The sequence below is a fragment of the Sorex araneus genome, chromosome X (genome assembly GCF_027595985.1).
Source record: "Sorex araneus isolate mSorAra2 chromosome X, mSorAra2.pri, whole genome shotgun sequence".
Classification (NCBI taxonomy): domain Eukaryota; kingdom Metazoa; phylum Chordata; class Mammalia; order Eulipotyphla; family Soricidae; genus Sorex; species Sorex araneus.
In genome coordinates, this window is record NC_073313.1 from 350,199,951 (window position 1) to 350,227,371 (window position 27,421).

Genomic DNA, 27,421 nt, shown 5'->3' on the forward strand with positions numbered 1-27,421 from the left:
ACTTACACATAGTCCTGTTTCATTGGTGGCCACGCTTGTAAGAGCAGAACCAAGTGCTGAAATTCTGCCTCCTCATTACTGGATTCCAGGAGGTCCACGAAGAGAGAGTATCGGTTCTCTTCATCTTCAATGTCAGCCACGTCAACCTGAAAGTGGAAATATGCAACTGGAACTGGTGGCGAAGTCTATGGAATTGGTTGTTAAAAGAATTAAATTGACTTGATTACTCTCAAAGAAACTTGTACCAAATTCTGAGGCAACTTTTGTTTAACATGTTTCCTTCTCCAGAGAAAACCCGTAAAAGATCTATGACTGACCCGATGTCAACATTCATGTTCAAGAAATTAGAACAAATCTCAGCACGGTTTATAATATTCTTTACTGCTATAAATTCAAACAAGCAAAACTGGCTTCTTTGCATTTTAAGATGTTGTAACTAATGATTTTAATTGATAAAATAGTTCACCATAATCAACTTGACTTTCTAAGAAGTTTCAATTATCCTTAATGCATCTCTAGTATCTGTTCTAGCATTTTTGTTACCAAATCTTCATGCTGTTTAGGAAATTTCTCTAATTTGAAATAAAAAATGTTTCATAAGTCCATTCATCCTGTGTTATTAGAAATCAAACAAAATATATCCTTCACTCACATCTCCATTTTACCCGGTGGCCTCCCAAGTGGCCATCAGGAGTGATCTGTCATTCTTCACCACCAGAGCTATCCCAGTGGACTTCAGGGCACTCCAAGGCCAAACTCAGAACACGGCTGGGGGTTCCAGCACAAAGTACCAGCGATACTCCGTGGGCAGCCACACGATGCTGGGGACCAAACCAAGAACAGGCACCTTTTCTATGTGCTAACCCACGCCTCTCATTTCTCCATTTCTAATGCAAAAGAAATCTCAGCCAAATAGTCATTTGCCTCTCACTGAATAATGATTTCTTTAACTCTGAGCCAGTTTGAAAACAACCATATATATCTAATACCTCCATTTAAATTAAAAAGACTTTTCTTTTTTTTGGATAGAAAAGTGAAATGAGGGGCTGGAGCCACTTGCCTTGCATGCATCTAACCTGGGTTCAATTCCTGGCACCACTGATGGTCCCCTGAGGCCTCCTAGGAGTGATCCCTGGACACAGGGCCGGGAGCAAGACCTGAGGACTGCAGGGTGTGGCCCCAAAACAGAAGCAAAGTGAAATGCTACTCAAATGCTCTGTGTTTAGGCATGTGAAACCCAGAAAATGATTCACTGGAAGAATGACAGAAATGGATGGTTACCTACATATTTGCTACATGCTAGCACACATGCATATTTCCAAAATATTTCATTTAGGGACCATTTTGGCTCTCATCCCATGAAGCTATCTGAAAAAGTCACCGCTATGATTCCAAAGCTGATGTGCTCTCTGCAATTATTGATAATTACTCTGGGAAGCCATGCTCACACGGTGATGAGACCTTTCAAAGCCTGTTTTAAAACCCCATGCCATTCTTTATGGAATCACAACCCCAAAGCATTTTGTAGTTTTGAAATAATTTCATAAGCCCAGAAGCCACTTGACCATTATAACAGTTTCGCATGGAGGACTTCCAAGGTCTTATTAACGTCACTTTCAGGAGGAAAAATAATGGGTTTGTCTGTGCTGGTAACAAAGCAACCAAGGGGCAAAGCCAACATATAATTATAAGCAGATCAGGACGTACAGAAACTGGAGAATTCAACAAAATAGATGAACTCCTCTTTAAATTGGAGATCTAACTGAGTAGCTGGAACTACATTTTTACCTATTTATAAATATTTTTTTTTAATTTATTTATTTTTAATTAGAGAATCACCGTGAGGGTACAGTTACAGATTTATACACTTTTGTGCTTATACTTCCATCATACAAAGTTTGGAACCCATCCCTTCACCAGTGCCCATTCTCCACCACCCGTAAACCCAGTGTCCCTCCCACCCTCCCCAATCCCATCTCCCCCCCACCCCACCCTGCCACTGTGGCAAGGCATTCCCTTCTGTTTTCTCTCTCTAATTAGCTGTTGTGGTTTGCAATAAAGGTGTTGAGTGGCCGCTGTGCTCAGTCTCTAGCCCTCATTCAGCCCGCAACTCCCTTCCCCCACATGGCCTTCGACTACAATGTAGTTGGTGATCGCTTCTCTGAGTTGACCTTTCCCCGGAACGTGAGGCCAGCCTCGAAGCCATGGAGTCAACCTCCTGGTACTTTATAAATATTTTTTTTTAAAAGTCTCAAGCTCGGGGCTGGAGCAATAGCACAGCGGGTAGGGCATTTGCCTTGCACGCGGCCGACCTGGGTTCGATTCTCAGCATCCCATATGGTCCCCTGAGCACCGCCAGGGGTAATTCCTGAGTGCAGAGCCAGGAGGAACCCCTGTGCATCACCAGGTGTGACCCAAAATCCCCCCCCCCAAAAGTCTCAAGCTCAAGATATCTATCTGCTATTACTTGAACTCCCCACCTTACATTCCTCTCTTGCCTCGAGTGTCTGAAGCACTCTGGGCTTATTAAGTGGGTTATGTGGGTTATGCACACTTCTACCCAAGGAACTCTGATCCTTCCTGTCCTGTCCCTGGCAAGTTTCTTTTTCATGTTTCTGCCTGGTTTATTCCCTCACTTCCTTCAAACTTCTCAAATGTCACCTTACGTAGAGAATTTACTGTCAGTTTGCCCTACCTAAAGCAACATTTCTCCAAATAGTCCCCGATGTGTACCAATTTCTTCCTTACCATTTTCAAGTCTATGACATATTCTATTTTTATTTGCTGCCTTTCTTCTTTCAAAAATTGCAAGTTTCTTGGACCACAGAGATAGTGCAGGGGTAAAAAATAAAAACCGAGGCTGGAGCGATAGCACAGTGGGTAGGGCATTTGCCTTGCACGTGGCCAACCCGGGTTCGATTCCCAGCATCCCATATGGTCCCCTGAGCACCACCAGGAGTGGTTCCTGAGTGCAGAGCCAGGACTAACCCCTGTGCACCGCCAGGTGTGACCCAAGAAGCAAAAATAAATAAATAAATAAATAAATAAATAAATAAATAAATAAAACCCAAAGAATACAAGTTTTTCCAAAAGAGTGACTTTGATTTGTTTAGTGGTGTATACTTAAAATAATACCTGACATTAAGTAGGTATGTAGTATTTACATGAGTGAATAAACTAAGTTAATGGATAGGCACATAAATAATAACATAATTTATGACATATCTTAGCACAAAGTGTTATTAACTATCCTCAGAGTTGCCGGAAATTATTGGCTGGCTTCACTTTTGTATGTCAGTGTTTCCAGAGGAGGTGACACCACCCCCTGAGTAAGGGAGGTGGATTAAAGTGGGATCGCACTTTCTGTTTGCTTAATTAGAGGCAGACTTGGGGGGGGGGGGGAAAGGAGAGGCATCTTCTTTTTTTTTTTTTTTTTGAGACGTGGACTGTAGGCCAAACAAGTGTGGGAATCTCTGTTAAAGATGGATGGCCCCAAGAAGGAAACCGAGACAACAGGCCTTTCAGGGGCATGTTTACTGAACTGCCCATCGGCCAGGGTGCCTGATGATTTCCGGTGGCTTCGGCAGTGCTCACCCCTTTCAGGCACCTTTGCCTTACTTGAAAAATGGACTCCCAAAATGCCTGCAGCCTCAGAAGTCTGAGGAGCTGCCTGAGAAAGGGGACTCTGGTCAATGAGTTATAATGGAATTACTGCAGAGGATATTTGAAGAAAAGGTTTGACGCTTCACTATTTTAAAATACTGAATGAAATACTGAATGATTTATCGATACCAGTTATTCTGGCATGGATCATTACAAAAATCATTTTTAACACCCTCATAATAAGTTCTCTATTAATTCTAGCATTTCTAGGTATTTGGGTTTTTTGTTTTAGAAATGAGAGAGATATTAACAAATAATGGTAATTTGAATTTTTAAGGTCACTGTGCTGATTTCTGCTTCTAGCACTTACCACATTGACTAGGACCTTCCACATCAAGGATAAAATTATGAAAATGCAAACCCCTTATTGTTGATGTTTTTAAAAGAAATGTCTCCTAATCTCAGTTCAAAGTCGGCTATGGGCTCTGAGAGACAGTATGGATGTTGAGATGTCTGCCTTGCATGTGGCTGAGCTGGCGCCACATATGGTCCCCCGGGCACAGCCAGGAGTGTTTCTGAAAATCATGCCAGGACTAAAACAGGAGCATTACCAAGCATAGTCCTTCAAATAATAACAACAACAACAAAAGGCACCCAAAGTTGGAAACAGAGTCAGTTACGATTAAGTCCTAGTGTTCCGAAAAGAACGTGGAGCACAACAGCAAAGCCTCAGTAACTGTATCCGGTAAGAACAGAACAGCAAAATAATGATGCTACCTATTCCCGTCCTTTCATTCTTAATTTCCCCACTTCCCTAGGTGGACAGTACCGCGAGATGATCCAAGACTGCAGACCTTCCGTCTGCCGAGTGAGCTGTGGTCACATGCTCCGGGCCGTGCTGGCACACACCTGGCTGTGGTGTGCCAGGGATCACCAACAGCCAGCAGGGCTGCCGGGCTCAGACGGCGGAGCCACAGCTGAGCTCGAACTCTGGCACAGGCAGGCAGCGCCGGGAAGGGGACTGGGAACTCAGGCTCTCCAGCGTGCAAGGCGCAAGGCAGGTACTTCCGGCCCCCAAGCTATTTCATGCCTTCCTATCTGCTTTACCTTTCAGAGGTAGGTTTTAGTCCAAATATTTTCATACAACAGTAACAGCAGACTAATAGTGTGCAGCACAGAAGGCAAGTGCCCTACCCACCATAGCCCTAAATTAATATGCATTTAAATTCCTTCTCACACATGGAAACAAGTTGCAGACCTCAGCATGAATCCAAGGAAAAAGTGAGGGTCTCTCTCCTAGAAAGTTGTATGGCCCATAATAAATTCTGTATTTTCAATATATACAGAATATATTTTATGAAGAAAGTGATATTTAGTACTGAAAGAGTCATAACGTGAAATAACCATAGGACATATCTGAACACTGAGGAAAATAGTTATAAATTAATTGCAAGTGATGAGCAAAATTCCAATGTACTCCATTATTAAAACTATAAAATAAGTCACAAAGGAAGATTAAATTAAATATGCTGCTTCAAAATAGTGCTGATACAGTCAGTCTAACATCAAAAAGTACTTATTTTGGAGCCACCACTAGACCTTCTCGAGGCTTAATTTCCGCTTCTCTGAGATGAAGATAACATATTTATGTGGTGATTAAATGATGAATCTAAAGGGAACATTGGAAAAGCCAGTATAGAGACTAGCACATGACAAACACACTAGAAGTGACAAATCATTTGCACTATTTTGCACATCGTATACCATACATAAGAACAGCAGAAAGCAAAGTGTGTGCTAGCTTGTAATAATATGCACATCTGTAGGCTAGGCAGGACAGAATAAAAATACAAAGAACTACAGCTCCTTTGCGGGGAATAAAACTGAGGGTTAACTTTATCTTCTTTTGAGATCTCACTCATTTGTAAAAAACAGAGTCTTTCAAATAACTCTTCAACATGCCTTTTACAAATCAGTGAAAGTAGATGAGAGAAATTGTTGTATTTTTTCCTTGTATTTTGTTTTATTCTGTCTCCTAGTGAACAGGGGGATGAGTGCCCAGTGTCCCCCTGGCACTGCCCAGCTCCCAACAGTCCCATACTGACCCCACTATGGAAACAGCAGAAGACTTTAAAGATCAAAATTCAAACAGGATTCAAACTCTTGAACAGATCTGTTCCTTTGTCTCTGAAAGTGATGGCGCTCTCCTCATTGAATGAGGTGACTTTTGCCGTGCTATAGGTCTATTTGTCAAGTGGCTGCAGCCTCCTTATCGGACAGAGAGCCACCGTCCTTGAAAAAGCAGAGCAAGTTGCCTGCTACCAGGTGAAAACAGTCTTACTGCATCTACAAGTTCTTTCCGGCCTTTGTTTCTAGGACTGGAGACAAGCATAGACTTTTAGCCTCAAATTTTCTTCTATGGGGTTTTCAGGAAAATGAGTGCTTGTTTGTGAACTGCTCCAGAACAAATGGTTCTCAACTGCCATGAAACGTCTCACTCAACAGATAAGCCCTAATGGAAGACCCATAGTTGAGGTTCCCAAGGATTTTCAGAGGCATGGAAATCATTTATGGTGCAGAAGCACATTTAACCATGTACAAGAGACTGGCAACAGTAATTCTGAGCCATATTATATGGTCTCTTCCTTACTGGAATTTATCTTCAAAACACACACACAACAACAACAACAAAATCACCTGATAAAACCATCCACAAACGCAGAAGTGCTGCTCTAACTTCAACATGTAATAGACATTTTTCACATGAATAAGTATATTGTCTTATGAAATTCTTTTAAAGGGACATATGATAGGGAAAATGCTTTGTATTAGAATTATTGATTTCTGCCATACAATTTATTTTTAGTGGGGGAGGAGGTGGGGGAGGAATTGGGCCATACCCAGCAGTGCTCACGATTACTCCATGGCAGGGCTCCGGGGGCCACACAATGTCAGGACAGAATGTGGGATTCTAGCCTCCATCACCCTGGCCCTGCCTCACAGTTTTTCTCCTCTTCTCTGACAAATAACTAAACATGTCACAGGAGTCCTGATACATGTATATTTATGTTAAAAAGAATTGCTACTGGCTTAGTTTTAAGACCAGCCTCGATTTCAGCTGATGAAGTATTTATTCACTTCTGAAACTGGAAACACTGCCAGTGCTGTATCCCTCGGAATGGAATGCGGGTCACCCTATCGTGGGGCAGCCCCTGACTCCAGAAAACACCTCTGAGTCTCTGTACTCACACATGTAGCAACAAGAAAAAAATGACTAAATTTGCACCCGGATAGTACAGTCTGGATAGTACAGTGGAATGGGTATTTGCCTTGCCTGCACTCACCCCCGACATCCCATATGGTCCCACTAGCCCTGTCAGGGGTGATCCCTGAGCACAGAGCCAGGAGTAACCCCTGAGCATTGTTGGGGGGAAGGGGGAGTTGGTGGCTAAAAATAGAAGAAAAAGAAAACTTAAAGGTTACATGAGAATAGTATATTAAATAACACAATGTAATAGAAGAACAGACACATGCCCTTACAGGGCATCAAACACTAAGATAATGAAGGACAACGCTGGGGGCTAGTGGTATCAGTAGGTTATTACAAATTAGCATTGGGATGTCAAGATTTCTTTCATTATCAGAAAAAGGTTTTATTTATTTTTTGAAACACCATGAGATACAGTTAGAAAGTTGTTCATGACTGGGTTTAAGTCACACGATATTCCAACACCCATCCCTTCCCTGGCACATTTTCCGCCACCGATGTCCCAAGTCTCCCTCCTGCCTGCTTTACCTGCCAGCCTGTCTCTACCGTAAATACTTTCTCTCTTTCTCTCTCCAACCCCCCCTCCACCCCGCCCCTGCCCCATTTTCCTTCTAGGCACAGTGGTTTGAAATACTGCTACTGAAAGGTAGCAGTCAGAATTTCAGAATACTGTGAACTCATTTAGGCATGACAATCACTGTGAGGCTAAAGTAAGACAGAACCACCATGTCCAACCCAGTCCATAGAAAGCCCCTAAAAGATATGGAAACTGATAGTATGCCCAGCATCTCAGCTAAAGTCAAAACAGATACTTGCTTGAATGTCCAGAATTCTTATTCTGACCCCAATTACTTACTCCTGTTTGAAATGACCCAGAGGCTTCTGTGTCTCGGGAGCCAAGGTGCTGCTGAGTCTCGGGGCCTTCCAAGTGCCACCTAGATATCCTGAAGACTGCTTCCCCGAATGCAGCCTCAGCACCCCACGGACAGACGGGGTCTGTGCAGCTTGATTCAACTCTCTTCTTTCAACTCCTGCTGACCCTGGCCTGGACATCGCACTTCGGGTGCTGCTGGCCTCACTCAGCTCAAACCTCTGGTCATGGAATGGATCGACCTCTCCTCGCTGCATCCAGACTGAACAGCTCCAGGCCCTCTTGGGACGCCGTGGGCTGGCAGACTGGGTTCACGGCACAGAGCATGCCGGGTATTCATCCTTCCACTATGGATGCTAACGGGGCTCTACTGAGTTTGAGTTTTACAAGTAATATCCTATTTAACCCCCACCACATTTACACGTGGCCTCCAGCTTACAGATGAGGAAACTGAGGTTGTGAGAGGTTGAAGAACTTTCCCAAGCTTCACTTAGACCAGGTGAGTCCCGAGGTGGATTCGAATGCAGGCGATGAGCCCGGACACTTCCCTCTGATCCCCTCATCACCATCTGCTCTCCCCAGAGTGCAGCACCTGGATATAACCTCTCCTTGATGAATTCTCAGCAAATGCTTCTTCAGCTGGTGTTCTGCTCAAACAGCAACTATGAAACTGGAGATCTCCCAGATGGTTTCACAACAGCAGTTAACACTGAGTGCCATGTATTGCGACAGTGAAAAATACTCAAAGATGAAACAATGCTTTCTGTTTTCCGAATCAAAGTCCCGACTTCTCAAGGCACAGTCACATTCAATCCAAGTAGAGTCATCCAGGAAAGAAGAAAAGAAGAACGCTTTCTGTAGCCCACTGCTTCCCAAAGGTCACTGCTGCATGAATATCGCTTTCCTGACAAGTGGCGAGGAGGTGCAGACAGGGCTAAGGGTGCTGGCTTGCGGGCCAGGCGGAACTCAATCAGCACGTAAGGATCTCTCATTCACAAACTATGGAACCTTAACAGCCAAAGGCAACCTCCCATCAAACAGAGAATACCCACAGCGGTGGGAGCCTGCTTTCAAAAGCAAAGTCCACAATGTGTCCTTAGTAAAAACTTCCACAGCATCCCCCTCCCTCCTACGACACAGACAAGAGGCAAATCTTTAAAGAACCATTACTCATAGACTCTCAAGGTCTCCAAATATTTGGAGCACTCAGTCATCTGGATGCTCTCTCGTGACTGGGAGGCACGTCAAGCTGAGCTTCTTCTACTAGAACATTTCAAATCTCTCGTGCCCACCTGGATAAACACGCTTGCGAGTGTTTGCTTCCGCAGAAGCAACTGACTGGCCAGAAATCACTGTCACCAAAGTAGGACAAATTAGCACGAAACACCATCAATCTCAATGCGCCGGGTCACTGTGTGAGGAAGTTCCCCCACGCACAGCACCGAGCTCGGGGATCAGGGAGAAGCAGCAGCGGCCGATCCTTCATCACCGGTGGCAAGAACACCAGGCTGAGTGTCAGGAGCTCTGGCCTTGTCATCTCGGAAAGGTGACCTTGGACGTGTATTTAAAAATTCAGTATTCATTTATTCAACAAACATTTGCCGAGTGTCTGCGAGGTCCCTTTCTCATAAAATTTATATTCTAATGAAACAAGCAAGAAGTCATGGAATAAATACATAGAAAGACAGAGAGGTAGGCACACAGCAAGAAGTTAACTATAGTGGTGAAGGATCAGAAGCGACTGCAAAGCCGTAAGAGACACTGTGGTCTGGGTGACTAATTTAAGACGCATAAGGTATCAGTGGGAGAGCAAAGCATAGGGGACACATGCCTTACATGTGTGAGACCCCGAGTTTGATCCCCAGCATGGCCCGGCTCCCCAAGCACTACAATAGCTCTACTGACCCCCAGAGCCTCCGGGCCTGAGCATGCCACACGGCCACGCCCAAGCTTGGAATGGTCTGGTCTGTGGGCCAGATACGCCGTGAGTGGCACTGCGACTCACTGAGCACTGCTTTGGGCGCACTTCCCACCAATAAAAATGATGCATAGTTTTGTTTATAATAAAGATATTTAAATTAAAATCTGAAAAAATAACTCCCCTTTCGGGGAACCCTGTCTTTTTTATGAAAAGAAATCTGATAATAGCTCTTAGGGATAGATTAGATAAGTGCATGCACATATATATTAAGATGAAGTAACATATTTGATTAAGTAAAATCATTGATGGCACTGAATCTTAGCTCTGAAAACACTGAAGACAAAAGTAAATCAGATGTTCCTTCGTAATAAACTTTGTATTGAACTTTCCCCACTGTTCCATGCCTGAGCTTTCTATGACAAAGAACCTATTTTAAAAAAATATTTTGGCGGGGCCGGAGCGACAGCACAGCGGGTAGGGCGTTTGCCTTGCATGCGGCCGACCCGGGTTCGATCCCCGGCATCCCATATGGTCCCCCAAGCACTGCCAGGAGTAATTCCTGAGTGCAAAGCCAGGAGTAACCCCTGAGCATCGCTGGGTGTTACACAAAAAGCAAAAAAAAAAAAAATTTTGGCAAACTGAATCAAAACTTGGGCTCTGACCAAAAGGGTAGGTCCTTGCAGGTTCAAAGACGAAACTCCAAGAATTTGTAATGAGGTTAAAAGTTGTCTGAGCCAGCCAGAGTGGTAGCACATGGGCAGGGCGTCTGCCTTGCACAAGGTCTCCCAGCACTCCATGTGGTCCCTGAGCCACCAGCAGGGACCCCTGAGCACACAGTCAGGAGTAAGCCCTGAGCACTGCTGGGTGTGGCCTCCAAACAAACAAAAACCTTACAAAAGATTTTATGGGTTGGAGAAACAGTACAGCGGGTGGGGTACCTGCCTTGCATGTGGCCGACCCTGGATCAGTTTCTTGCATCCCATGTGGTCCCCTGGGCCCACCAGGAGTGATGGGCACAGAGCCAGGAATACGCCCTGAGCATCGCTGGGTATGGCTACCCCCTCAAACAACAAACAAAGACAGGTGTTTTAACCCAATTAATTTTAGTGATCACTTATATCCACAAATTCTTCAGATATCTTGAAATGTTTAAGGGGAAAGCCCGAAGTCACATGTTCTCTTTTACATAAAAACAGGGGGAAATTTTTTTGATGGTGGGGTATGGAACTTCTTAAGGAAACATCAGGATTTTCTGACCCATATTTTTTCATGCACCAGTTAACTAGAAAATTACAAAACCTGAAAAACTCAGATAAATTGTGCCCAGGGGGAAAAGCACAATCCACCCCGCCCCCCGCCCCCATCCCGCTGCTGCTCTCCCGCTCCCAGCCCCGTGCTCCCACCTCCTAAGCAGGGTGCATTTCTGGAATGAAAATGAAGGCCTTTCAAGCCGTTGAAAAATGAGGGCCTCTGAATTTTTAATTCTGTTAACTAATCATTAGAAAACTAGAAATTGCTGTCTCTCCGCGATCCAGGGAAGTAGCCGGCTCCACAGACTCTGTGTTTAATTTTGCAGGAGCTGGCTGGTTTCCCAGCAACACATTGATTTGTGGGGCCACTACTTTGGGCACCTCGAGGATAATTAAATATTAAGTCCCCTTTTTTGATGTATGCAAAGTCTGCCTAAGAGGATTACCATGCACAGGAAGGCGGCAGCTCCACATTTTCTGGTAATTGAACATTGCAATATCATTATCTATTCTTATCTTTACTCTGTAAGAAACTGTCTCGAGCCTTAACACCACCTTTGAGAATAAAGAAGGGGACAGATGGAGAAGGAAGGAAATGAAACCCCGGGCAATCCACCTTTAGGGTCGTCTAGGTATCAGGGATACAGAACTGAAGAAGACAGTTTAATGTGGGTGGGAAAAACGACGGCTGAGTTGAGCAAATCAATCCGACTCACTTCAGCTGCAGGTTCTGTACTTCACAGCAAGTAACCAAGGCTCAGTTTAAGCATTTTCTCCAGAACTATCACCACAGAAGTGGCGGGAGGTGGCAACATATGCAAATGAGTGGTCTACAAGCACCCTGATTTGTCTACCGATGTAGTGACACAGTTTTGGGGGGTGTGGTAAGATCTGGTTGGTCAGCCACCAGTTGGTCCCGTCCCTCTGCCAATGCCCCCTAAAAAGCAAGAATGAAGAGTGCTATAACATCCCAGAGTTGTTCCTGTTTCTATCTGAAACTGCAATTTCCCTGCATTCATTTTCCACACAGCAAGCAGCTATCGCCCATTCTAAAGCCAGCACTCCCTTCCAGATCGGCATGCCCTCTATCACAAATCTGAATCAGCAGTGTCAGGCTAACGGCATTCTTAAAGGAGATCTATGTTTTTCCAAAAGACTACGGATGAAAAAGCCTAATTGTGGTAGTTTTCTTATTTTCTCATTTGGACTGATACATTTTTTAAGATTATCAATTGCTAGGAACAGGAAAATTAATCTTATATGAGTGGAAGATAAGAATTGGGAAAAAACAGAAAGGAGATAGACACAGATGACTTTACTAATAATACTAGTAAACTCTCTTTATTGCTGCTTGTTCCTTGACCACATGTCATACCTCATACTGTATACACTCATACCTCTTGTCCCTGGGTGAATTGTCTGCACCATCACAGCAAAGGGCCAAATAATAAGCTATTTAAATACTTGCAAATGATATGAGACACTGGTGTTCAGTGACAGCAAGGCCTTTGAGGTCAAAAAAGTACAGGGAAGATCATACCAAAAGGCTTACTGCACTGAGGGAGGGATCACTCCTGGTGGGCTTGGGAAACCACTTGTGGTTCTGAAGACTGAATCCAGGTCGACCACATGCAAGGCAAGCTCCTTGCTCTACAACCCACTGGCTGTACCATCACTCTATTCTTTTTTCTCCTGTTATTGGCATTATGTTCTACTCTGCATACTTAAGAACTTGATTGAGGTTACTGATGTGCTTAGAACCTTACAACCTGTCTTTAGCATTTATCAAGTTAGAATTAAGCTAAACCTCAACAGCCACCGTATTTCTTTGATTTAGTAATTAGAATTTGCACTTATCCAATCAACAAGATTTTAGGCATTGTGTACATGCAATGCATAATTAGAGGAATTCAAAAGATTGTAAGTATATCCTCCTGGACTAACACTTTTTCAAAAAAGTGGAGACAAAAGTTTGATAATAATTAAGCCCATCTATAGCTCGAAGGCCCTCCCTCTGACTGGGTCCTGGCATCCTCCGACCTCCACTATTTCAGTGGGTCTGCCTTTGCCCCTCAGACCCTCGGCCTGCTCATTCAATCTTCCAGGTAAACAGCCACCTCTTGTGCCTGTAACTCCCTTTGCTGCTGCTTGTTCCTTGCACCACATGACCATGTGTTATACCTGATAGTGTACACACTCACACCTTCTGTCCCTGTGTGGAAACCACCTGGGAAGGAGAAGAGCAGCAAGTCTGATGCCTCAGAGACATTCAATGGGGCTAACTACGAAGATTTATCCTTAGCACAGCACACACAATGGGGAAGATGCACAGAAGCCCATCAAGCTCAATAAATGAGTGACAATAACAGCACAGAAGGCTCTATCTGTAACAACCAGCTCTGTAAACTCTCAAAGAATGACTTTAGTGACAACATGCTGAAGAGGTTTGATGAGCTCCAAGAAACGATGGCACTGGTAATCAGGAAAGCACAGGAAAGTATGAGAGTAGAAATGAGAAAACTATAACCAGAAGTGACAAAAACGAAGAGTATGGTATTTGATTTAAAAAAGACACACAGACACAGACACAGACACAGACACAGACACACACATACACACACTAAAAGTCTTAGCAGCAGAACAACAGAAACCAAGGGACAGATTGGTAAACTCCACGATGAGTTGTAAGAAACTTCTAGAAGACAACAAAATATGGAATAAATCTGAAAAGATATCAACAGCACAACCTATATAGTTATAGGATGAGTTCAAGAAAAGACAATATAAGAATTACCAAATTCACTCTTAACATAGCAGGAGTTTGTGAGGAACAGGAAGGAGAATTTGATGAAGAACCACTAGTGAAAAAAATCAGAGATAAGAATTTCCCAGAGTTGAGCGGTGTAGTTACCCAGATCAAAGAAGCCTGAAGAGTCCCAGTGAAAACAGACCTACATAGAAAAACTCATGTAAAGTACAGAGTAAAGATACACTGTACTCGGAAGGACAAAAGCCACAGGCAGAGACAGAATACCTAAAGAAGCAAGGCCAAAAAGGATCTTACACACAAAGCAACTCTCCTAAGATTCACAGCAGCTTTTTTGAATGAGATTCTATGAGCAAGGAGAGCATGATGGGAGAACTCAATGACAAAAACACTCCACCAAAAATACTTTATTGCAGGTATATTAACATTCAGACTTGGAAAAAGGATATGACACCTCATGGACAGGCAACAACTTAGGGAATTCATAGCCTTTTCAATTTTGTAAGAAGAATTATAGGAGTTTCCCTACAAAACAACACAAACTTCTCAGCACTTTGCCATGTATATGGCTTTTGATGATGGTGTTAATGGTTGCCTTCTACTAGACTAAGAAAGGGTTGCTTACTCTTAGCTTGATAAGAGTAATATTTTATACTTTTTCCAATGAATTCATGTTTCATTTTATTGAATGTTCTTTCTATGCCTATTCAGGGGATTCTGTTACATCCATTGAGATTTTCTATTAAAATATTTTACTTACATATTTTAAAAAGTTCAAAGGCATGGAATTTAAGGTTTAATTAAATTAGAAATGGTCTGGCTTTAAGAGAAGACGGCTTTAAGAGAGGATGGATGGAGTGACTCTTGAAGAATAGTACTGAGACACACTCTCGCCGGGAGGCCTCCTGGCCATCTATCCATGGACAGAAAGCAAAAAAGGAGCTGGACGAAGCATGCAAGAAATGAATGAGTGAAGCACCACACAGTATTTCTATTTCGATTTGCATCCCCAGGGAAACAGTCAGTCACCATAATTAATTAGTACTGCGAAAAATCCCGACTATATTTCATGAAAAAAAACTTTAAGAGTTAAAAAAAAAAAGTTTTAAGTATATAGTGATGAGTATTGCATAAACTTATCATGGTGATCATTTGCAATACACATAAGCACTGAACCATTTTATTGCACACACGAGACTAATATAATGCTATACATTCATTTTACTTTAGTAAAACAGAAGAATGACAGAACAGTAGGTGAGTGAGATGTCATTTACCATGCAGATGCACACTCATGCGGACGGGAAAATGAACACAAACCACGTAGTGTATTTTTATCTACTTAAACAGCTGGGTTGATGGCATATTGGAAAGTTGGCATTCCCAAGCTGATTATTCACCCCAAAGTGGTCTTAAGTGATTACAGAGTGACCTCAAATCACAGGTAAAGGGGGGAAATGTCCAGCACAGGCCTCCTTACCCGCTTCTGGGGCCACATGGCCTTGAGAATGGCCTCTGTTCGAAAGAACACCAGCAGTTTGCCGTCCTCCTCCGTCAGGTGAAACGACTGGCCCAGAATCTGCAGCGCGTGAACGCGGGGCCTGACGGGTAAGGCGTCGTCGGCACAGAAAGGCCGCAGCCACTCGAGCAGGTCCTCAGAGGAAACCAGTCCTTCCCTGCGAGGCAAATTCAGGGTGAGACAGAGACGTAGACACACTTGTTATTAATTCATCCATCGATTTATTCCTTTTTATGGAATCACGGTGAGAGACGCCGTTACGAAGCCGTTCATGATCAGGCTTCAGTCATACAATGTTCCAACAGTCATCCCTCCACCAGTGTCGAGAGCCAACCACCAATGTTCCTAGTTTTACCTTCTTACCCCCTCACCTCACTCTGTCTCTCTCTCTCTCTCTCCCCATCTCTCTGTCTCGGTCTCTCTCCTCCTCACCCCCCTGCTTTTTTGAAAGACATTATGGTTTACAATACAGATACCAAGAGGTTATCATGCTTGTTCCTTTACCTACTTTCAGCAGGCAGTTCTTATCCAGAGAGCCCACTTCTCCAACTATCTTTGTCATAGTGGTCCCTTCTCTGTCCCAGCTGCCCTCTCCCCCAGCACTTGAAGCTGGCTTCCAACCATGGAGCAATCCTCCTGGCCCTTGTTTCTATTGTCCTTGGGTATTAAGTCTCATATTATAATCACATGGGTGAGGGACTTAACTGTTTCTTGTTGAGTGACTTGAAGCTTTTTCCAACAGAGTGGGAAAATTTCAGCTTCAAGCAGTATACAGCAAATCATAGTAGATATTTTTAAAACTACATAAAATGAATGTGATTTCTATAGAGCATCCTATTAAAATGAGTTACAATAAAGCAGTTGAAAATTCTCATTACATCCTTAGCTATTCTGTTTCTTACTTGTAGTTAATAAGTAGCACAGTTTATTTCTATCAGTGATACTAATAATGCCATGCTGTTTTCAAATAATTTTATATAAACTATTACTAGATGGTAATAATTATGAAAGGAAATATCATAAATTCCATTTTATTTTGCTGTTGATTTTTTTCCTGGTTTTATTGGCATATAATCTTGTCTTAGTTTTAAGGGGCATAACACAAAAATTTGCTATGTGTATACAATGTGAAATAATTGCCATCGTAAGTTTAGTTAACATTTATCACCTGATTGAGTCACAAAGATTTTTTTGTGGAGGGGAGAACTTTCAAAGTCCACTCTTAGTAACTTTTAAGTAGTACTATCAAAGATACTCACTAAACTACACATATGAGATGCATTTTACAGTGAAGAAACAGGCTTCATGGAAGTAATATAAGGCCACAAACACCTGAAATGCGGCCCCAAAGACTATTATCTGAGTCGACTGCTTTTCTCTGTGATAGGATTTCTATATGGCAGGTTAAAGCACAGGTTTCCTTTTCAGGAAAAAAAAAAAAAAAACACGAAAAAACAAAAAACAGTACTCCCTGGAATTCTACCACTCCTAAGTGAACAACAGAAGGAACTCTCCCCCTCCAAAAGCAATTGAGGATACCAGTGAGGAGGGGCAGAAGGCACCCCCCCTTTGGGAATCACTGGATTAGATTTCCAAATTGTCTAGTATTCTGAAAATAAATAATGATATGAAAATTTGATTATTAAATAAATACTTAAAAAACTTAAGCGAAAGGAACATTTTATACAGTTTTCTATCCAGTATTAGAATCTTTTTTTCTTGAAATCCCAAAATGTACAATTTTAAGAATGCAATTTGATGATGGAGTCAATAGACTGATATTGACGACTGTTATCAATACAAAAGCCTCACTCTCAGAGTCCAGGAGATTCATGCTAAATCACTAATTACACAGGTTTGTTTGTAACCAGATCTTTATGAGGTTGCCTGCAATAAATCACCTAATGGCCTAACAAGATGACACTTTTTTTTTAAATACTTCTAAGATAAAGGTCTACAATGCTGTATCTCTTAGTATTTACTCTAGATCTGTCAATACAATTTTATGACAATTTAAAATGAATTTACTGTTTAAGAATAAAATAAATTACAAAACATGTAGAAAGCACTTCCTACATTTACAAGACAACATTAGTTTTACCTTTGAGTATCCTTAATACGTATCAGAAATAGCAAAACTGGCATGGAAAAAAAGAAGCAGTCTCGGGTCTGGAACACATCCGAGCCTGGGGGGGGGGGGCGCACTGGAGTGGAGCAGCGCCTGCCCAAACTCCAAATGGTCCCGGCCGCCGGAAGTCCCGCCCTCGACCCACCCTCGGCGCCATCTTCCCACCTTCAACAGAGAAGAGGCCAGGCAGTCTGGTGAGCAACGCGGCCGGAGAAATGCTCCGGACCCGAATCCGGGCCAACAACACCAGGGATCCAGACGGAGGAGGTACAGCTGGTACACCTTCTCCGGATGGGGCCCTGGCAACACTGAGCAGCAACTAACACGGCTCCGGGTTGCGGGACTGGAACACATCCGAGCCGCGCGGCCGCTAATGCGGCCACGCAACCTTTTCTAAAAACTGAAAACATACAATCTTTTAATGACAAACCAATTATCAAATGCTTCCTTAGTAGGGCTGTCTTCATTGGGGGGAAACTCCAACAACAATAGTGAGTTTTGTTTTGCAATATGGAATGTAAGCAAGGTAGAAAGAAAATGAAGTGAAATTCATCAGTTATACAGTTGGGGGGGCTGTGGCGGGGGGTTTACTGGGGATTTTGGTGGTGGAATATGGGCACTGGTGAAGGGATAGTGTTTGAATTTTGTATAACTGAGACATAAACCTGAAAACTTTGTAACTTTCCACATGGTGATATAATAAAAATTTTTTAAAAAAAATAAATAAAAAGCAAGTTACAGAAAAAAAAAAAAGAAGCAGTCACAGATTTCCTGGCTATGTACAACATGTAAGGTGAAAAAACTATAACAAACAACTAAAAGAACATTCTAGGTCCAAAGAGATAGCCCAGTGGGTGGGCCCTTGCTTTACAGGAGCTGGACCCAGGTTTGATCCCCAGCATCCCATATGGTCCATGAGCACAGAGCCAGAAAAAAACCTTGAGTGCATTTGGGTGTGTCCCCCAAATAGGAAAAAGCAAAGAATGGAAATGATATTCTTTGGAACTTAGTGGACATTTGAATCCTGGCCCTATTGCTTCCTAACGGCTTTAGATTATATTCATGAATCTCACCACTACCATATTCCAGGTAGACAAAGGTCTCCAAGCAAGCCTTTTAAAATCTCTGAAACTAAAGTCGTGTGTATAAAGCACAGAGCACACACTGTACAGGGCACAGAATAAGAAATTCTGCTACGTAGTAAGCATCAGAATCATTAGCATCAGCGTAATCAAATCACTAGTGCTTGAAAATACAGAGATGAGAAATTATACTAGTCTTCAAAAAAAAAAAAAAAAAGAAAACCCAACAAAAAACAACAAGTTCTCCAGTGGAACAGGAAAACTTTCCAAGTGACTATTCTCTAAATTACTCTAAGTCCAACAATGTACAACTGAACAACAGTTCTGGAGAAAGTGAGTTAGATTCATAAGGCTTTGCAGAGACAGAATCTGGACAGGATCATAGAGGAAAATTAAAATGTATACAAATGAAAAGATGGGAAGATACAATTCAGGCAAAGAGAAGAGCAAGAGAAAAAAAGTTAAACATTTTCAAGGATAAGAGCTGATCCCGAAGCACAGATGTGAGGGTGAATTAAGGGAGAGGGCTCGGGGAAGACAGTTGGACTCATCTGGGTAACCAAGAGTCTGCATACTCGACCAGAAAGCAAATGGCCAGCCCAGCTGGCCAAGAATCACCGGGGTTGGTTCCCAGGCCCCTTCAGCACTGCAGAGAAGATGCGAGGCCTCCCTCCCCAGAGACTCCACCATAAAGGCGGGGTCTTTCAAGCCTCATGGCCTCACACCTCCACAGCACATGCTTGGCTGCTGTCCTCGAATCTGGTCAGCCCAGAATCAAGCATGGAGTTACTGACCGGATCCAAGGTTGATCCACCCTGTGAATGTGGATAACAAGACCTGATAAGACCTTCAGCTGACCCTAAGGAAACTAGACCCTACCCACAAAGGAAATCAAAGGAAATTCCTCAAATATCCTGGCCACCTCCCTTAATCCTTAACTTTAGTGATTCAGCCCAGAGAAGATTCCAGAACATTCCAGACCAAGGCAATCCGAGAAGAACCTATAAAACCCACTCCAAAAGCCCATTCAAGGCGCTCCCCTGCCTTTAGAGATGCTCATGTTCTCTCTTGAGCACAATACTCCCTCTCTCTCACTCTCCCTCTCTCCCTCTCCCCGCCTTCAAAAACCCTCCAAATAAAATCTTACTTCACTGCTTGTCTACCCCGGAAATTCTTTTCTTCGAGGCGAGACAAGAACCCCAAAAACCCTGGGTACGGCCTGGGGCTGGTTTCTCCTTTCCTCCAAAGAGCAAATCCTTGCTCCAGCCTGAGTCCGTGGCTCCCCGAGAAATCGGGTGGCGGGGATCAACTCCCGTGCCTGGCAGACCACGCGGACTTCAGGTGTGGCCTCACGGGCACCTGGTGGGGCTGCCGGGGCTCAGGCCCGTGCCGAGCAGGGGCTCCTCGCAGACTCTACCAGTCCGAGTCTTCCCAGCGGGTCCCAGGTGGCAGAGGCGGAGGGGAGAAGGTGACTGTCTCTCTCCTCCTGACTCCCGTGAGCCACCCATGGGGTCCACCAACATCGCAACTACTTTGTGACTGCTCTCGCAGGGATGCCCTCCTGAGGCTTACTTGTCAGTAAGAGCAGCAGCACATCTTTTTGCTGCATTGAGGCAGAAATGGTAGCTTAAAGTCATAAATAAGAGTGACGATGGTCCAGAGAAAGCCTCCCGTGGCGGGCGTCGCTCTGTGGCCCGGGATGAAGCGGGAGCCTGAGGCCCAGTGCAGTGTCCGAGAGCGTCAGACACACGCACTGTGGGCCGGCACAGGGAGCAGCGACAGAGCTCGGGGAGTAAGAAGCAGCAGCGTCAAAGCTGCTTTGGTTGGATGTTTTGTCTTTGGTTTCTTTTTATGGTGCTTTTTGTTCTTTAAAAATAATGCGAAATGCTTAAGAATTTGACGAGGTCCGAGTTACCTGACACTGTTCAATGTAGGAGAAGTTTCAACACAGCTGATGCTGGCACTGTGATTGAGCAGCAATTTAAACAAACAAAAACTCAAAATCCGCAAGAGTTTGGAAGGAAACCTTTCTTCCTTCGTGAACAGCACACAGAGGAATTCCTCTTCAATTATATGTGTTCCGAATGGATTTAATTTCGTACCAGCCTTTTGAGACTTGCTCGCTGGTTTACAATTTGTGGGTCATTCTTGTTAGAAAAACTGTAAAGGTAGATGAAGGTAGGGAGTAGAAAGGGCGATATGGTGGGGCAAAGGAAAGAAGAGAAGGCCGAGGAGGGAACTACTCAAAGCTCAGTCCGGGGGCTGGAGGGTATTTGGGCTGCTGAGAAATGAGTAGGCCCGTCGTAGACCGACTCAAGTACAACCCTGCACGCATTTAAATAAGACCCCCAGGTAATTCCTCCCTACAAAGGTGCCTGGAAAGCACAGTCTTCCTGTTTGGTTTTGTTGGGGTGGGTGGGGGAGGGGGGTCACACTAGGCGGTGCTCAGGGCTTACTCCTGGCTCTGCACCCAGGGACCACTCCTGACTCGGGGACCTTACTGGGTGCTTGGAGGACCATCCCGGGTGCCGGGGACCAAGCCCAGGTCTCCACTTGCAAGGCAAGTGTCCTACCTACTATACTGTTGCTCAGGCCCACTCTTCCTGTTTAGTTTTGATTCTATAATGTGACAATGAGACACGGTAGGGAAAATTCATAGCATCTCTTTACCTGGTGCCCCAGATGGGCTACATAACTCTCTGAACACCACGCCCCAATGTGTAGATAAAGACATTATTATCTGCGTGACAGGTTTGTTCTGAGGAGTGTGTTGTTGATGGGTATTTCAATGATCTTGGCATAGAATGAGATATTTGGGGATTTTTTTGTGTGTGTGGGGGGGGAGGTTGGTTGTTGCTGCTGCCGTTGCTTTTCTAATATTTTCTTAAATCTGGGTTTAACCAATATGTTATCATAAAGCATTATTTAGCTGTTTGTTGTTTTTTTTTAACTTTCAGTTGGGCGTGCGCTGCAGTGGGTGCTGCTGAGGGGAAGGCCTGCCTTCATCCACGCCAGTTCTCCGAGAGAGAAGCAATGACAAAGCCCGTATTTTACGGCAGGAAAGGAATGCAATAATTCCAAATACAAACTAGAAAATTAGATCACACTCACACAAGTTATTGGGGGAAAGCATTCATAGTCATAAAGTAAATTTCGAATGCCCGAGTCATTGGAAACATCTTTAATCTCATCTTTCGTGGAAGATATTCTAAAGGGCCTGATGGTATTTCGCAGCCCCAGCCCTGATGTTTGGTGGCAATTGAGGTAACTCAACTGAAGAGAAAAGTGTCAGCCATGAACAGTGCTCTGGGAAAAGGTGGCCCGCCAGAGTATGGCAGCCTTATGTGGCTCACCAGAGTGGACCTGTGACCCCCACCCCAGGCCAAGACCTCACTGAAGCCACCAGGGAAAGAGGGGGCGTCCCCTGGGAGACCCTGGGAAACACCTGCTAGGAGGGGAATGAAAGACAAGAGCGTTGGACTCAAAGAATAACGTCCAGGATCAAAAGTTATGATTCTGTCTTTGTTTTTCTTCTCTTTTCTTTTAATCACACACACACACACACACACACACACACACACACACACACACACACACACACACTCACACAGAGTTCCCTGATTTTACTTTTCCTTCGTTCATTCGTCTTTGTTGTTATTCTGTGCCTCTGGAATCAACGGGAAGCTCTGGCTGTTTCTCTGTTATCAATGTCTTCCTTTGAAAACCAAGAAACAAAAAAACAAAAAAACCCAAAAAAACAAAAAAAGTCCCCTGTGTGGAGACCTTGAGATCAGAGTTGCGTTCTTTTGCACCTCTGACTGGAAATTCACACAGACCACGAGAGCCGGCCTGGCCATTTCAGATGGCCCTGGAGGAACAAGACTGAGGGACCCGGCACGTGAAACAGAGCCTGCTAAGGCCCCTCTTTCGGTGAGTCACTCTTCTGGTTCTGCCGTGCACTGCTACCAGCGGTTCAGTGGGGAGCTGCAGGCCGAAGAGACTGACCAACTGGGCTGGGGATGGGGACAGTTAGGTGGACAGTCTAGGTGGTGGCTGCTGAGGTGCACAGAGCACCTCTGCTCTGCCACCATCTGTGCTCGGAAGTCCCATCCAATGTCTGTAGCTGCCTGACGATTTATTCAGCCTGGACTACCATTTCCCTCCTCCTCTTCCCCAGAGGCTCTGTTCCACAGGAAGCTTGCAGAATGCTCTCTCCTCAGAACAAGCCGACTAAGCTAACACTGCCCTCGTTTCCTGGGACTCTAAAGACCATAAGCAAAGAGACTTTGAGAAACTGCAGTGCAAAAAAGGCAGAGTAAATTGTGGCCCAGCTTGCAACTAATTCTTCGTATTTACCAATGTGGCTTATTCTAAATGCTTTCACTCAAACCTCGGGCACAGAGAAATGTGCACGGAGATGTGCAGCTGGGGGCTAAACTGTGAAATGGAACCAGAGTGACATCTCACCCTATTTCCCAGCGGTACGGCTCTGACCAACCCAGCCCCTCTCTGAGCCTAACCTCCTCTGAGAACAGAACACACAGGGTCAAGAATAATTATCATTTGCTCCATAGTTGGAAGCCTGCCTCAGGAGCAAGAGGGGGGTGGCGGGGGAGGAGAAGGCAAGAACAGCGAATAGAGAAGGGAACACAAGAAAATGATGATTGGAGGAATCTCAGTATCTGCACTGTAAACCATAATGCCCAAAAGTAGAGACAGAGTACTGGAAATATTGTCTGCCGTGGAGGCAGTAGGAGGGTGGGAAAGTGGGGGGTATACTAGGGATATTGGTGGTGGGGAATGTGCACTGGTGGAGGGATGGGTGTTTGATCACTGTGTGATTGTAACTCAAACATGAAAGCTTATAATAAGCCTCATGGTGATTCAATAAAATAAAAAAATATTTCAGTTTGCATCTTCCAGAAAGTAGACTGTAGACCGAACTTTAAGGCCACTCAATACCTCTATTGCAAACCACAACACCCCAAAGGAGAAAGAACAATAGGGATGGGGTGGTAGGGGATGGGGTGGGGGTGGTGAGAGGGATACTGGGATCATTGGTTCATTGGTAGAGGTGAATGGGCACTGGAGCAGGGATGTGTAAACAATCACTGTATGAGTGAAATGCAAACACAAAAGTTCATAAGTTTGTAACTGTACATCACAGTGATTCTCTTAATAACAGATTTAAAAAAAATAAAGAAATAAAAAATCTTAAAAAATCATCATTACTTTATAAAGACAGATGGATACAATGACAATAAAATAAGTATAAGACAAAGTGTTTATATATTTGACTAAAATGATATAAAATGTATCTGTACCTGAACAATGACTAGATTATGCAAATAAAAAAATTACGGGATGAAACAATAGGGCAATATTCCCTAACAGTGATTATTATGTCATCACATTTTACATTAAGAAAAAAGAAAAATGGAGTGAGGCCCCACAGGGTTGAATGGATATAAGACATCTGAAACTGAAAGTATGTAAGTGTGAGATTGTTTCTGTAACTACTAGAATGGAATGAAAAATTCTTTCTAAAAATGGTATTAGATAAATACATTTTCCGAGACTTAGAAAGCCCCCTAGTCCTCAGGACAACTCTAACACATAGTTTTATTTGGTTTTGTTTTAAATAACATACATGGTACAAGAATTCGCATATCAGAAATGAGTCAGAAAGAGAGGGACAGACATAGAAGGACTGCACTTATTTGTGGAGTATAGAATAACATCACATGAGGCTGACACCTGAGGACAGTAGATACAAGGGCCAGGAGGATTGCCCCACAGCTGGAAGCCTGCTTCATGAATGGAGGGGAGAAGGCAGCTGGAATAGAGAAGGGATCACTAAGAAAATGATGGCTGGAGGAATCAGTCGGGATGAGAGACGTGTGCCAAAAGTAGATAATGGACCAAACATGATGACCTCTCAGTGTCTGTGTTGCAAGCAATAATGCCCCAAAGTAGAGAGAGAGTATGGGGAATATTTTCTACCATGGAGGCAGGGGGAGGGTAGGAAAGGGGGGGTATGCTGGGGATATTAGTGGTGGAGACTGTGCACTGGTGGAAATATGGGTGTTTGATCATTGTGTGACTGTAACCCAAACATGAAAGCTTGTAACTATCTCACGGTGATTCAATAAAATTTAAAAAAAAATCACATTTCAAATGCAGTCAACTTTTTGGACATGCAAATATCTTCACTTCTATGATGCTCCAAGCAGCTCCTCCCCTGCTCTCTCATGGAGAGATGGAAGCAGAGAGCACCGTCTCCACAGTAAATGAGGCTCAGTAGTATCCTGCCCTGCCTGAGCTAGGGGTGAGGTCAGGGTCAGCACAGAGCTTGAAAAATGTATCCTGGTAGAGAGATGGGTGCTTGAATACTGTTCAAATGAAACGCAATCATGCAAGTTTGTAACTGCATCTCATGGAGATCCAATAAATTTTTTATTTAAAAAAATTAAACATTTAATTTTATAATAGTAAAGAATAAACATAAAATCACTGTATCACTATCATCCTGTTGCTCATCAATTTGCTCAAACGGGCACCAGTAATGTCTCCATTGTGAGACTTGTTGCTACTGTTTTTGGCATAGCGAATACGCCACGGGTAGCTTGCCAGGCTCTGCCATGCAAGCAAGAAAGTAAAGAAAAGACAAGTGTTTCCAGATGCAGGACCTCTACTAAACAGAAAGTCCTCAGCAATTCTTTCAGAGGTGCCTAGAAAAGTCACTGACCCTTGGAAATGTCACAGTGAGCAATAACATGAGAATTTTAAGGCCAAGAAAGTCATTAAGTGCGATGCACAAACAGTTCTGTCTTACCCTTGGTCCACGCTGGCATGCACGGAAGCAACCACGCCTTCCAGGACCTGAAGAGGGTCCCCTGGCTTGCCGAGCTCTGCACTGTCCCCACTGTCAAGGGAAGGAGAGGAGATATGAATAAGAAAGAACGGCTCAACCTCCAGACTCAGCAGGCCTCAGACCCGCCTGCCCTGCCGGATAAGGCGCTGTTCCCTGCCGGCGCCCAACCATCCGCCCTGCAGTGTCCAAGGGTGTCCCAGGTCCTCACGGCTGTGCTGAAGACTCAGGAAGGAAAGAGTTTCTCTTTTAAGGTGTGCATGGTTTCATGTACACTTGTTTTCCTATCAGGACAACAACAAAATCCACTTGTATTCTGTCATCCAGAAATTACTGAATGAACATTAAATATATGAACATTTGTAGGTATGAAAGATATGATCATCTGGGGCTGGAGCAATGGCACAGTGGGTAGGTGTTTGCCTTGCATGCTCTGCCAAACCCTGGCTGACCCGGGTTCGATCCCCGGCATTCCATATGGTTGCCCAAGCACCGCCAGGAGCAATTCCTGAGTGCAGAGCTAGGAGTAACCCCTCTGCATAGCTGGGTGTGACCCAAAAAAAAAAAAAAATCATCATCTAACTCTGCAGCACTGTAGCACTGTTGTCCCGTTGTTCATTGATTTGCTCAAGTGGGCACCAGTAACGTCTCCATTGTGAGACTTGTTGCTATTTTTGGCATACTGAATATGCCACTGGTAGCTTTCCAGTCTCTGCTACGTAGGCGGGATACTCTCGGTAGCATGCGGGGCTCTCTGAGAGGATGGAGGACTCAAACCCAGGTTAGCCGGGGGCAAAGCAAACACCCTACCTGCTCTGCTATCGTTCCAAACAGAAAAGTTTTTTGGTAAGTAGAAGAGAGAGAAACTCCCCAGCAGGTAAGGAATAGTATAGAACTGAACTTGAATGATGTACTTTAAAAGGGTAAGTTGTATGGTATTATGAATTATTGGGTAAATTGTGTGGTATTATGATTTATAGGTCAAGACTGCTGTTACACGCATCTTTAGAGTGAATGGCCCCAGGCCAGTGGGTACAGTGGGTAAGGCACTTGCCTTATACACAGCCCGCCAGGGTTCTATCCACAAGAGACCACGAGTACTGTGTCTCAAGCAGAAGTAAAAGGTTGACTTTGGTACTTCACATGAGGGTAGGACTCAGTAAGCATGACTAGACTAAAACTAGATGAGGCAATCTAAGTTCAAAACATGGAACTGAAGTGCAAATAAGGATGCAAGGTAGGAATGTGAAAGAAAACGAAACCTGGGAGAGACAGTCCAGGAGCAAAGTGCTTGTCTTGCACGTGGCTGACCCTGGTTGAATTCCTGTACCACATATGGTCTCTCCTGGTCTGCCAGAAGGCATCCCTGTGCACACAGGCAGGAGTAAGTCCCAAGCACTGCTGGCTGGGCCCCAAATCAAAAACCCAACAACAACAACAAAAAAGCAACAATTAATATATATATATATATATATATATGTGTGTGTGTATTATATGTATATGTGGTACTAAGTACTAAGCGCTTTTAAGTCCAGCGTTTTTAAGTCCTTTACTTTTTCTTGTTTTTTATTTTTACAAAATTATTTTTTTCTAGCTTTATTGAGAAATCATTCACATGCAGAATGTTGAAAGTTTAGGGGTTCAGTGAACAAATTTGATATATATATAATGTGAGATGTCTACCAGAATAAGATCAGTCTCACAGTTACCTTTAAGTCTACCTTTTAGTATATCTTTTTATGCTAAGAATTTTAAGAGTTCTCAGTAAGTTTCACACATGCGATACAACATTTTTATAGTTAGCATGCAGTGTTAAGTCCTTAACATATTATTTTGCTATTTATATTAACCCCAACAGTTCAGTTAATTATGCCCATTAAAAAATGGATTTCTGGGAAAAAAAAAACAGTGAATTTTGATAATATAACAAAAGGTAAATAAGTTTTAGATGAGTTTTATGAACGACTTGAATGATCTGATTTAAGTAACCTACTAGATTCAGTTATTTTTAGGCCTAATAAATGTTAACTTTTTTCAGAATCAAATGTTCTGTATACTGTCAGTAGTTATTAATTTTCCTTTAAAAATGAAGCAACTGGTGGTGGAGAAGTAACAGAGGGGTAAGGTGCTTGCTTTTGCTT

The 27,421-nt window shown here is 43.6% G+C and overlaps 1 protein-coding gene across 1 annotated transcript in view; it reads right to left on the bottom strand.

Annotated features, from left to right (window-relative positions):
* The window catches only part of NBAS (NBAS subunit of NRZ tethering complex), a 388,118-nt gene that overhangs the window by 28,891 nt on the left and 331,806 nt on the right, over positions 1-27,421 (bottom strand). Inside the window, exons 47-49 of the mRNA XM_055121563.1 lie at positions 25,245-25,334; positions 15,161-15,356; positions 7-146 (exon numbers count right to left, since the gene is read on the bottom strand). Of these exons, the coding sequence (XP_054977538.1) occupies positions 7-146; positions 15,161-15,356; positions 25,245-25,334 (426 nt within the window). The remainder of the gene's footprint in view (positions 1-6; positions 147-15,160; positions 15,357-25,244; positions 25,335-27,421) is intronic.